This window comes from Pyrgilauda ruficollis, unplaced genomic scaffold (assembly GCF_017590135.1).
Source record: "Pyrgilauda ruficollis isolate IOZ18807 unplaced genomic scaffold, ASM1759013v1 scaffold81, whole genome shotgun sequence".
Lineage (NCBI taxonomy): Eukaryota > Metazoa > Chordata > Aves > Passeriformes > Passeridae > Pyrgilauda > Pyrgilauda ruficollis.
The window spans coordinates 1,390,277-1,404,029 of record NW_024530044.1 but is presented as its reverse complement, the minus strand read 5'-3'; the positions used below and the strand labels follow the sequence as shown (position 1 = coordinate 1,404,029).

General features: G+C 42.5%; 1 protein-coding gene across 1 annotated transcript; it reads left to right on the top strand.

Moving 5' to 3' along the window:
* Positions 1-6: 6 nt before the first annotated feature.
* On the top strand, positions 7-11,884 carry NEMP2 (nuclear envelope integral membrane protein 2). Its single transcript, XM_041487589.1, has 9 exons — positions 7-136; positions 2,431-2,546; positions 4,020-4,248; positions 4,422-4,494; positions 5,490-5,583; positions 6,307-6,421; positions 7,041-7,266; positions 9,473-9,649; positions 11,659-11,884. The coding sequence occupies exons 1-9, from the start codon at positions 7-9 to the stop codon at positions 11,882-11,884; spliced, it is 1,386 nt and encodes a 461-aa protein (XP_041343523.1).
* The last annotated feature ends 1,869 nt before the right edge of the window (positions 11,885-13,753 follow it).

Here is a 13,753-nt window from a genome sequence, read left to right as displayed (position 1 = left end):
GGCCGCATGGGTCCGGCGTGGCCGCCTCGCCGCTGGCAGCGCCCGCGGGCCCGCCCGGGGCCGGGGCTGCTCCTGCTGCTCGTCCGGCTGGCGCTTCCCGGGGCGGCCGCGGGCAGCGGGGAGGCGCCACCAGCAGGTACTGCCCGTTCCCCCCGGCCCGGGGCAGGGCGGGTGCTCACAGGCCGGGGGTTCCTCAGCCCATCCCTTCGGGAGCGGGGACACGCTCCGCTCCCGCTGTCCCTGGGCCCCGCGGTTCCGCTGCCGCCCAACATGGCGCTGCCCGGCCGGCGGGCCCGGGCCCGTCGCCCCGCCGGCAGCTGCAGCGAGCCGGGGCAGCCGCGGCCTGAGGCGCTTTGCCGTGTGCCCCTGTTCTCCCGTGGCGGTCCGGGTCCCGCAGGACGGCCCCGCCGTGGCGGCCGTGGCCGGGGGGCAGGGGCGCTGGGAACCGGCCCGGACGAGCCCGCACACGGACAAAGGGACCGCGGCGCACAAAGGGCGGGGCCGGGAGCTGCCTCTGGGTGTGCGGCTCCCTCTGGCTTCCTCAGGAGCTCGGGCCAGGGGAATCGGGTGGGGAACAGGTCTTTTATTAACATATTTGAGGGCAGGCAAACCCCTGCAGGCTGTGCTCAGTTGTAGTAGCAATTAGGAACTCGAGAACCGGCTTCCTCCTTGCATTGACGTTCTCGAGTCTTGGGCATCCTCCGGATTCTGCAGCAGATGCTGGTGGCTCATAATTTTGATTTTCTTTGCTTGCAGTCTCAGAATTTGAGAGTTACTCTACCTGTGTGTCCTCCCAGTAGCTAAACCCAGCACCACCTCAGAGATACCTGTTCAGTAGCATCTCTCCTTTTGGAACACCATTGTTTCACTCTGTGGAGCTGATGCAACTCTCAAGCTGCTGATTTTTCTCAAGAAAAATGCCTTAAAACTATGGGTAGTAAGAAAATACTTGCCAGCCTTGCACGTGGATGACATTGCCGTTGACATGGATGGATACTTTTATCCATAGTGGCAGGAAATACTAAGATGCCCTTCAGGGGAGGTGTGGACACTCTGGGCTGTTTTGGCCCTGCCATTTCCTGTTGCTGGATTATCCTGGTTTTAGGCTGGGTAGTGCCCAGCCTCACCTCCTTGCTGCGTCAGTCTCAGCACGTCAGTGACAAATAATCCTTTTGTAGCATTGTGCGATGACTTTTGTGAAAGTGCCTGTCTAAAGGTACAGCCAGTGCTTGTCTGAGTGGTTGTGCTCCCTCCCACTGGATTTGCCATGGATGAAAATTAATCCGATGGGTAATTTTTCCACAAGAAAAAAAAACCCCAAATTTTAAGGTTAAATCAGTTTAGTAGGATCATGTGTGGACAGTAATTCCGTAATGTTATAATAAACCTAAGTAAGAACATCCACACGGTATTTTTCATTGGCTTAACTAAATTTGTTAAAATATAATTTAGCTTAATTTCATCTTTCTTATAGAGACACTGCAGGTTTTTACCTGCAAACAGCATCTCCTTGTCTGGATTGAGACTGCACATACCCATTGTGCTGCTGTGAGTGCATGACAGCATGTTAGCAGTTATTACTGAGCTTGGCTGAGACCTACATTTTCTATTCAGTAAGCTAGATGAGTCCCTCTGTTCGGATGTGTAATTATTTCCTTTATGCTTCTCTTTAATTATGTTCTTGAAACACTGTGGTAATGCACTGTAGAGTATATTTTACAGTGTATATAGATCAGAATGTATCTAAAACTTTGCACCATTAATCTTTTAGGTCCATTTCTGCTCAAAAGTGCAATCTTAATTCTGAAGATCATAGGGGCTCACTAAGGTTTCAGGAGGGTTAGAACAATTCACACCTCTAATTCAACCATTTATGGTGAGCTGTCAGTGCAGTTCCCTTATTACATGCCATGGCTGGACTGGGACAGGAGAAAAAATGTTCTAAAAAGAAGAGCTGTGTGATTTAACATCAGAAACATTCCGAGGGAGAGGAGTATGACTTTTGTGATCAGCAGCCGTGTCATGTGCTAAATGACTGTGTTAATATGTAAGTCTGTTTACCTGCTCAGACTCCCACAGTTGCATTCACCACTGGTACAGGGAACTCTGGTGGAGTTACACCCACTCATGCCAGCAGTGAATTTGGCCCAGAGGCCCTATTCCAGTGCCATCAAAACACTGACGCTGAAGCCAAGCATTTCTGGATTACATTTTTTAAAAATACCACCCTGTTTTGGTTTGTTTTTTTTTTTGGTCCAAAGGTGTTGCAGTTTACCTTGGAGCTTAAATGACTTGATCAAAAATGCAATTTGAATTTCCACCTAAATCATATTGAACATGTTTCTGTCAGCATTTACAACAATGAAATGGACTATAATTAGACATTTGTATTTGACACATGCCTAAAATTAACTTTTTTGCTCCCCCCAGGTAAAAACTGCAGCTTATTGCAGGAGATGGATGTCATCCAGAAGCAGGATGAAAACTGTTACTGTTATGTGCAAAACAGAACCATTCACTTACAGTACCTGTGGTCGACTATCCAGGTGAGAGGCTGTTCTGGGGGTCAGTCAGTACATTTCATGTGAGCTTTTCCCAGCAAATCTTGTGGCCAGTTAGCAAGATCAGGGCAGTATCTCTGTGGAATTAAAGAGCTGGGGCCATGATAAGAATGCAGCATTATGAGCCTGCAGCTGGGATGCAGTGAGGTTTGGTCTCTGGCTTAAGAGTATGATGGTGCCACAAAAACATTAATTTAGGATTGTGTATTATTTTCTTGCACACCTTTTCTGTTGATGGATCACTGTTAACCTCTGCAACAAATGCTTTTGGCTATCACCAACTGCCTTTATGGAACTTCTGAGGACTACATGCAGTTCTGTGGCTCTCTCACCACAGCACACCAAAGGCTCATTAGATTGTGACTAATGAACAAACAGCAGCAGCAGTGTGTTCTCCTGACTAGCAGAGGGTCATCTTACAAGACACATATGTAGAGATTAGTTTGAAGCAAATAAAAATCCCTTCACGAGTGGAAGCAGTAACAGCTAAAGGAATGAACTAACCATCTCCATGGTTCCTTTTCTTTCCTGAGAAGTATGTCTCCAGACAAAGGAAGGAAACCTTTTCATTTTGTCTCTGTTGGAGGACTTTTCTCTCAGGTATAAGAAAGTGGAACATCTCTTTGTCTGTTCCCAGGACTGTTTTCCTCAGGAACATGTTGCAGGTGTTTTTGTGAATGGCAACAGGCTCCAGGTGGTAAAAACCTCCATCAGTGACACTAACTTTCCTGGAGTCAATGTTTAAAAGCAGGAAGTTCAGATTATTTCCACAACCAATTGTTTGCTGATACCTTGTCTCCTTTCCCAGTACAAACCTGGTTTATTACACGTTGCATCGCCTTTTTGCAGATGGGTCTCTGTTGTCTGGTAGGCCCTGATGAATGTATCAGAATCCTGAGGAAAATCACCTCAGCTTAGGAGATGGACAAGTTTTTACCACTTTGGTGGGGGAGGGCACTGGGAACCGGCCAAAAAACCCCAAAACACCCAACAGGAATGTGCTTCTATTTAAATTTCTGGTTATGCTATCTTTCATTTTCCTCATCCCTCTTATGTCCCCAACATGAAGATTGCATTATAAAGAAAGGCAAGTCAAATTTGTTGCAGTTCAGGACAGGAAGGAGGAGAGGTATGAACATTCACAAAACAAACTGTGGTCAGTCAGATATTTCTGGCTTTGTTAGAAATTTGTGTGTGGGCAAGTGCCACAGTAAAACCAAACCCACTGTGGTTTTGGATGGATTGAGGCCCCTCCACTGAACTTTGCTGCTGGTGAGTTCTCTGAATTACCTTGTAAGGTAACTGTAAACAATTAATCTTTGCATAATAAAAATAACCAATACTAAACAATTAAGATTGGTTTTCATTACCTCATGCATGGCTGATATGCAGTACAGTTCACAAAACCCCCCAGTGATTCTGAGCTGCTTCTCTGTGTATTCTATTCTTTGTTTCTAGATAAAAGTTAACAGCAGAGAAAAGTTCCGGTTTGAGCCTATTTCAGAAAAAAACAACTGTCGGAATTCAGAAACTGTTTCTGAGTTTGTTGCATGTGCTGTTCAAATCTTCTGGAAGCCGGAGACATGTACAGAAACTCTTCTGAGCATAAAACAATATGGAGAGGATGTTTGTTTCAAAATACAGCCCTTTAAAATTGAACCCTACATTGTGCGGGTGAAAAGAGAAAGTAAGTATCAAATCTTTGAGTTCAGATTACAGATGGCTTGGTATTGCCAGTGCTGCTGAATGTACCATCTCTTCTGTAAGAAGCTTGGGACTTTTCTGTTTATATATTGTATAATCAGCATTTCAGATTGAATTAGTCTAAAGTCAATTTCTATTTCTTTCCCCCCTTTTTAGTGCTAGATGGAAAGCTCTTGTTTTTGTTTGTAGCTGGAATTTTTCTGTTCCATTTTGCAAACAGCCTGAGCAGGTGAGTACTGGCTGCTTTTGACCTTCTTTCCCAAAGCTTGTGCATCTTTGGTCTGTTTGCTAAGCTGAAGAGGCAGTTCTTTGGGAAAGTGAAATAAGGAACTGAATATATCTTTAAAACTTCCTCATACCATTTGTGTTTGGACAGATTGTGATATACCTTGGAGTGCCTAACGCTGTTTATCAGTCAGCTATGTTAGGGTTTTTGTATCCAAGCTTCCTGCACTGGGGGACACCAGAATCCTTACTGGGCAAGCGTGTGGACCAGAAAAGTCCTTTTTCCCTTTTGTAGACCACTGAGGATAGCTGAATGCTAAATAATGCTGATCATTAATGATGCCTTTCCTTGGGGGGAAATGTTTAGGATAAAGTCCATCTGGGGCCTCTTCTGCCCCCTCCTTTGTGCCAGCCTTTCTTCTGTTGCACATTTTGCATAGCACGTAAGGGAGGATACTCGGTTGTTAGAGCAAAATATGTGCCCACAACTTCAAAGCAAAGTGAGTCACAAAATAATTGTCAGGAGGCACCTCTAAAACAAGCAGAGCAGCAATAGGTTTTATAGCATTAACTCTGAATTAAGATGAAATTTAAAAATGCATACGCTTAGGAAAAAAAACTTGTGAGTTTGTGGAGCATTTTCTGCATTTTAAATTAAAATAAAACTTCTCTAGCAGTACAGAACCATATTGGTTATTTCATTTTCTTCTGTGTACTAGAGCCTAGAAGGTCAATGCAATCAGAAGTAGCGTGAGCTTTAAAAAACCCCAGCACAGTCTCTTAACCTGTTAACAACTCCAGTGACCTTAACTATCTGTTGGGAATTTTTCCTTACACAGATTGACTACCTGAACTGGGCCTGTTAACCATATAACTACAACTCTAACTTACAGCTGATTTAAGTTCTTATTGAACATCACTGCTGTTTTTACAAATGTTGGCATCTTAAGCAATTACAGATGATACTTCTCACCATATTCTCTCTTGTTCTCTTTACAGGAGTGCCAAGTTCTTTTACCTTTCTGGAATAATACTGGGTGTTCTTGCTCTGCTAGTCTTTGTCCTGTTGACACTTAAAAGGTTTATTCCAAGGGTAAATCTACATTTATGAAACAAAATAATAGTACTCATCCTAAAACAAGAAGGGACAGTGCAGAGCCAGATTCTGACCTTGTTCTGGTTTTGTGGCCAGGTAACTGCACTGAAATGACTGCAGGATTGCTTGAATCAAGTAAATAGAGTTAGGTCAGAGTCAAGTTCTGTTTAGCTTCCTCCTGAGTTTAAACTGAACAGGCATTGGTGATGTACAAGAAGAGTTCATTCTGAAACATAAATTATTTTCATTGAACTGGAGCTAAGCTTATCTTTGAATCTGTGAATCAATCTAAATAAAAATACAGTGGCAACTAAGATTCTCTTCCATTCACCAAAGACAATTCATTGTCAGGCAGATGTGAATTTTTTTCTTTAGTTTTATAAAGCTTGTGCATTCCCATAATATTGCTGAGATATGTTAATTGGGAACACATGTCAGTATGGTTATACTGTGACATTGGGACATGATACACAAGTACAGGGATGCAGTTTCTCTGCTTGGAATTGATACTGTGTTGTAGCATGCAGAGGACTGTGCAGTGGAAGTCTCAAACCCTGTAGGTCTAAAGAATTTCACATCTGTTTTTGCCTGTGAGTTCCTTTGGAAACAATAGTCCTGATTCTGGCTTGAATTTTTTTAATGGAGTTTTATTTACTCTTTTTTTTTTTTTTTTTCCTTTTTTTCTTTCTTTCTTTTTTTTTTTTTTTTTTTAATTTCTAGCACAGTACCTTCTGGATTTTAATGAGTGGCTCCTGGATGGTCTCTCTCTATTTTATTTACTGTTTCAAAGAGAATATACAGTGGTGGTGGTCTGAACACAAAAACTACCTGTTGGGTAAGAAAATTACCAAGAAATGTGCTGCAGATTTTGGTTTAATTTAGTGATCAGATGAATACCTGCCCATAAAAAATCAAGTGACTCATATAGAGTTCTATTTTCTCCTAAGCCATAGATGTTGAAATATTCTAAAGGTTCCTAATCCACTCAAATGAGTGTTTACTCACATTGTATCATTGAACAAAGAGTTTGATGTAGAGGACTAGTTCTAATATACTGCAGATTTTGCTTGCAGTATTTATTCATTTATTTGCTCGTTACATACTTTCCCTGGAAGAGCAAAAGGGCAGCTCCTCTGGTCTGCAGTTTTTCTGGATGTGGGAAATGGACGCACACATTGGGAATGGGATGTGGCTGCAGGGGCTGACAAACCTATTGATCTGGCACCTGCCTTGAGAATTCATGTGCAGCCCACAGCATTGGCTAAAAGCTGTTCAGATAACCTTGTGAACTCCTGGCACACTTTGGAAATAGAAAACACATAAACATCATGTCTCTAAGATAACACAAGAATCAGTAGGCTGCCCTTCACAGCAGCTGCAAGCTTTGTGAAACAAAGCTAAATTTATAGGAATAGTTTGCATTTTTTTCTCCATGTCCTTTTCTGTTCCTACAGGGTATTTTCTGGCTGTTGGGATTACCAGCTTTGCCATTTGCTATCAGCACGGGCCACTGACCACAGAGCTCAGCATAACCTTGTTCACATGGACGCTCCAATTAACAGCCTTTGTCCTGATCTACTTTGGTGTCACCATCCCTCAAGTTGCTTATGCAGTCATAGCAGTCAGCCTCTGCTCCAAAGGCCTGTGTTACCCCCTCGGTGCTGCCTGTCACATTGCCAGGTCTGTGTCTGTTTGTGAATGTCAAAGTCCTGGGAGAACCAGGAAATACTGGAAGCTATTCAATACTGGAAGCTGATCATGAAAAAAACCCTACACTTCAATAATGGTGTAGGAATTTCAAGTACTAGTTCAGAATTTTGCCAGATGTAAAAACTGCCTTAGGAAAGGTTTAAGGTCCAGAGACACAGAAATGATTTTCCACTTGGCAGTTTTAAGCACGAGTTTTGTTCTGTGGATAATGGAGAAGTATGACTGTGTTCTTAAGGACAAATGTAGCACCTTCTAGTCCACAGCATATGGCAACCAGAACATTTCTGTTTGATTGATGAGACTGCAGCAATACTGCCTTGGCTTGACATGTAGTGAGAGAAGCTGCAGGGAACTCATATGGAATCTTAGGGATAAAACACTGTACCATCACCAGGATGCAGCTGTTCAAAAGTGATAGTCCTTGGAGCTTGAGGAGAGTTCAGAGACTGAAATCACATGGCCACAAAATATTGTTCTCCATGGTTTTAGTTTTTCTCCCTGTCATTCATAGAAGCAATCTATCAGAACTATGGAGGTATTCCTAGAGGCCCACTTACATTGTGGATTTGGAACAGGAACTGCTTGCAGTAGGTAGACCTTAACTTGCTAAGTGTTTGCAGTAGCAATACAGGAACAACGTGTTTGCTCATCCTTGAATTTGAAGTATGTTTTAGCACAAGTGCAACACTCAAATGAAGATTCTAAAAAGCCCTGCCAATTGACATCTGTTTTTTACCTTCAGTGATGGATGGCGTCCAGCTTCAGAGTCTTTAGTACAGACTGTTCCATAGCTGTGGACTTTGCTGAACTGCAGAGAAGTAGGAAGAGGCAAAGGCTAGAACTGGCATAACCAAAATAATAAAAACCAAATAATTTCGGCTTGTTTTGGTTTTTTTTAATACACACTATTTCGTTTTGAAAAACATATTGCTTTAGTCGTGTATTCTTTTTTTTACATGCTGAAGTGTGGCCTGAGTTGAAGCTTTTTTACTTTAGAGAGAATTTATCATTTGTTGTAGACCAATTTTTGCCTGCAGCTGAGGAGCAACAGCGATTTCAAAAGCAACATGTAAGATCAGCACCTGTTGTAAGCAGGTTCAGAACACTGGAATCAGTATGATGTGGCCACAAGTTCACTTTTACTTTACTTTCAGGTTTTACTCTGAAACATTGTAGCTTATTCTCCATGTAGTTCTTTCTTTTTGGTTTTCATGAACTGATGCTTCTATAAAGAAATACAGCTCTACAGGTAATCTCTCTTAGGAGAGTAAGGGCTTTTGAATTTTTCTGTTTCAAAATCCTTAAGCTACAGCACCAAACTGTGAGGCCACGATGCCAGATACACAGTTCAGAGCAGCAAATATATGAAAATAATTTAGAGTCTTGCAATATTTCTTGTTAAGAACAGTGGATCTCACTGAGCCAGCAAGATCCTTCACCATCTGACCTACACAACGACTACAGTTCTCTGCTTTAAGGAGATATAAGGAGGAAAGTTGAATGCTGCTGCTGCTGTTGGAGCAGGTGTTTTTATACAGAGCTGAAAGTTTTATGGGCATTCATCCCTTGCTTATCTTAACTCATCACAACATTGAAATTGAAAGCAGTTGACAGAAGGAAACAGAACATGGCATGCTTTCTAATTTAAATCTAATTATATTATACATCTCTACGCAGCAGCTAAAAAACCATCGGATTGTAAACATTTTGGCCTCAGACTACTCAGTTTTGTAATTCACAGCAAGATTTAAGAGAAGCTAGCTAGTAAACAACACAAACAACTCACAACAGGCTTAGAGCATTGCTTATCTTTGAAGTAGCATATGCAGACTGAGTTTTGATTCAGCCCATGTCTCTGCACAGACACATTTTGCACCTAAAAATGGCTGAGCAAGCAGCCATCTCTAATTCTGTGAGATTTTAGTCCATGCATACACAATAAGGACCTGATCTAAAGCTCATTAAATACCATGTGAAATTCTACAGCTTTGGTTAAGACCTAGGGTAAACAGGCTAGCAAACATTACATACCTTACCTTAAAATGTAAGAATGCAGCTTGTTCTCTTAAAAGGGTAGAGGTGACTAATGCATGTTAATAGCAGGTATAGAGAAAAAGGGCAGATAATTACTTGCCAGAAGACTTCATAAATACTGATTATTTTAATTTTGTTCCAGAAAAATGAAGCATCACTTTAAATCAAAAAAATTGGTGTTTAAATACCTTACTGAAGAGGAATATCGAGAACAAGGTGAGAGTGAAACTATCAGAGCTCTGGAGGAGCTGCGCTCATTCTGCAGGAGCCCTGACTTCCCATCATGGATAGCTGTATCCAAACTCCAGGCTCCACACAGGTAAGAAAACCTGGCTCCTCTAAAACAGGAAACACATTGCACACCTAAACACACTGCAGACATAAATGCCACTTCAGGCACTGTTCCAGGTGTGTTTCTCTTGCACATCCCACTCAGGACCACAGCCACACCTCTCAAGGGTATTACTTACTGGTGGCATTCAATTTCTGTTTGTTCCTCCCTGACCACAAATTACTCTTGGGAGTTTGCAGACCTTCACAGCTGATTCATGGTCATAGAACTTAAAGGCTTCTAGAGTGCCTCTGTAAGCTCTTGCAGTGACCCTGGTGGCTCTCTAATCAGTGAAATTGCCCTGCTCCAGGTTTTAGAGCGGTGCCCTCTTCTGTGGTGTAAAACTGGGGCACAGTGAAGATACCAACTCAAATATTACCTATATTAAGCTCTCCAACTGCAAATCTGCACAGTCAGGGAATCCTATTATTGAAGTATCACTATGTAAGACTAAGAATACAGAGAAAGAAATCAATACCTGCAATGAGCAAGTAGAACAGGTAGAAGAGCTGTGCCATGTATAGCTTAAGAGATAAACCTAAGACAAATATAGGTCAGGAAGGGTCAAGCAAGCAAAGCCAGAAAACCCTGCAGAATATAAAATTAATCATAACAGTGTATTCCCGTCAAAACAAAAACTTGAAGAGATCAGAGCAGAGTTTCATGTATTAGCCAGCCCCAAAGACTTAGTCCTTGCCACAGAACCAAGTGTCACGATTTTAAAGGAACCCCAGTCAGTTTGGAATTTATTCAGTAACAAGTTAAACCCAGTTTCAGAATCTTCATCTTCCTTGGACTGGCACGCAGACAGCCTCTCTGCCAAGTTTTATAGATTTACTGTTAAACAATCTTACTTTCTAAGCTGCTTGCCTTCTTTAGAATGATGGAGAGATAAAAAAGTGAAAGCTTACTGTTGTATTGTACAACTAAATACCACCAAATGTACAAAACAAGTTGAGACATTTATTTTCTAGCCATCAATTCATTAATAGAGTTGTTATAGACTGTTCACTGGTTGTGAAAAGGGAAATAAAAAGGAGAACCAACAGCAATCATATTTGGAGAACGCCTCCCAGCTCCCATTAAGCATCAGACTGTGGTTCATCCCTGGCAAACCTGTTCCCCATTTAGACTAACAGAGCTCCCAAGAACAGTGAGGTGACGACATTCATCTCACAGAAATGTAAATTATTGATCAGTTTACCAGAACTCCAGAATATAGCTGCATTTCCTTCTTCATACATTTCTCTGATGCTGTCGACACTTACCCAGGTGTCAGAACTGCCATCTGTTCCAACACTCTTGCCAGAAACCTCCAGCTCCGTTCTCTCTCCTCAATGGAGTTGCCCACTGAAAGGAAGATTTGTGGGGGATTGCAGTATAGGGACAGTGCTAAGTTCATGCTTTGTTCTGGCATTTACTTGGAGCAGCTGCAGAATTCCCAGTCTGCAGCTCCAGCTTCACCAGAGGCAGGAATTCTTTGGGAAGACTTGAGCTCAGCTTGCCCACAGTGTACACGCAGCACCAGCAGCAAGGTGACTACATCCAATGTAGGAGTGCAGAATTCTTGCCATTTTTTCCTTGCATTAGCAATATCAACACACCTGAATTCTTACAGCCTTTGTCTCAAATATGCTACATCTTTATTTTTAGAAGCTAAAGTACCAACTACCCCGCTGTACAAATGCTTACTCTGGATTACCCTGCAAGTACTGACAAGATGTGAAAACAAAGTTAGATCTTCTTGCTTAGTCACAAGGCCTTGCAGATGGTTTCCAGAAGAGCAAAAGTTACTTCTACAGAAAATACTGAAAAGATGAGCTGGGAAAAACAGTCTTTGTAGTTGTTGCCACCCATTATTGGGACTTCCCCTCATCTGCACTGCCTGTAGGGATGTCCTTACAACACTCCTTCCTAAATAGCAATACTCCTAGAATTTACATTATTTCTTCTTTTAATTTCCCAGCTGATAACTTCTCCCTTTAAAAATTTGGCAGGTTTGCAGCTTTTGTTCTGGGATCTCCCCACATCTCACCTGCAGAAACAAAGGCGCATGATGAGCAGTATGGCATTGGGAGCTTTTTCCTGGAAGAGCAGCTGTTTGAGACAAGGGCACAGTCTGAGCAAGATGAGCCAGCCAATTCTGTCCATGAAGAAGATGAGGAGAATGAAAATGAAATGCATACACAAATTCCATTTCCATATGCTACTGAGCTGCTCTGAGCTTTCAGAAATAACAACAACAGAAAAAAAGAGACAAAAAACACACTTCTCCTAGAAAGGGAGGATACAGAATGAGAACTCACACTTGGCCTTTTCTTGTGGTTGCTGGTGGACAAAGAAGAATTTTTGAAAAAAACTGTTTCCTCTATCACCAATGTTACCTGATTACCATAGGGGCTGTTCAAGTGAAGAGGAATCCCATGCTATGGGAAGTTTCACGAGGGAAACAAACATTGTGCATTTCCAAGGCAAGTACTGGAGACAGCCTGTCCACCAGGATGCCTTCTTTTACCAAGGACACTACCTCTAGTAAACAGAATCTGTTTTGGCCCTTTCCATCATCAAGTCCTCTGTGCTGAGCACTAGAGGGAGGAAAAGCCATTTTTAATACTCTCCTTTTACTAAGTACCCTCTGTGTCAAGACTTCTGATAATGCTGTTAGATTGTCGATAAATTGTGTTTGTTGTGAGACTTTTTATAGTGAGTTGATGCAGCTGAACGAGGTTTGTTTCCTCTTCTGGCTGGGCTGGTCTGTTAGCTTCATACTGCCTCTGCCTTTGGTTTTAAGCTCCCCTGCTCCTCAACGCTGCCTGACTTTTCACCCTCTGCCCATATTATTCTGTTCTTGACCTCTGCTGTAGTTACACTGCATTTTGTTCTTTCCAAGTCTCAGTTCATTTACATACTTTCTTCGCTCTTGTACAGATCTTCTGCTAAGCCTTTCTCTAGCCCTCTGCTTCTCCACCTCTGACAATGGTTTAGGAGAGGTTTTCCATCCCTAAACATTTTTGTTATTGCCTTTGGTTTCAGTGTCAGCTCACCTCAGGCAGATCCTGCTGTCTATTCCAGGCCTCTGGAGAGCCCCAAAAAGGCCACAAAGGCTGTGTCAGCTGCTTGGAGAAACTGCTATTAGCAGAGCCAGAGTGCTGCTGTGAGCCTGGAACTGGGAAAGCAGATAACCCACTCAGAGCTCCACTGGCCTCAGAGTACTCAGTAGTTTGTTCACTGAGTTAAGAAGCAGAAAATAATTTCTGGTAAAACAATGAGGGAAGATACCTTTTACCTTTCCCTTCTCAGCCATCTGTGGGACTTCTCACAGGAGAAGTGGGGAGGACCACAGAGAAATTTAGGCAGTCACGTGTCTTTCAGCTCATGTTTACACAGTCCTAGGCTAGACAGTAGTGTGTGTACCTCAGTTCATCCACCTGCAGATGTCATTTCTTTCTTTTGTTCTTTAGACTGTCCCTCCCTGTATTCTTCTCTTCTCAGAGAAACTTTGCTGTTTTCCTTTACTGTCCTACAAACTGCAGAAAACAAAAGACCGTTAGTTCTGATTAATTCACAAACCCACCGGGAACTGTAAGCAGTGGGGAGCAGTTGGTGCTCAAGAAGGGCATGTCAGACTGGGATCTGTCTGCTTTAAAAGGGCTGTCTGTTCTTTGTAACATGCCTAGTGGTGCAGCATGACTTCAGCAGTGCAGGTGCTGTCCTGGGTTCTCCTTGTCCATTGCTGCAGCAGGGACAAAACCCATTACCTCCAATGGTGCTAAAAAGTGCGGCCATACCATAATCCAAGAGCTCCTCTGTGTAACAAAGGACTCAGAGTTGGTGCTTGAAAGCCCTAAAGCCTTACTGATGTGGTCTTTTCTCCTTTATATTGCTTCAGTTTAAAAGAAACACTTCCATTTTACAGTAAAGAGACACTTAACACCCTTTAGTGCCATAAAATTTTAAGTACCTATGCAGAATCTAAAGCATGTTTAGCAGAGAAAAGCCATGTCAAGCAGGTGATCCAAAATGCACTCGCTGTTAAGTCAATAACATTCAAAACCAGAGCAAGAGTTCTGTTTAGGAAGGCTACTAGCAGCA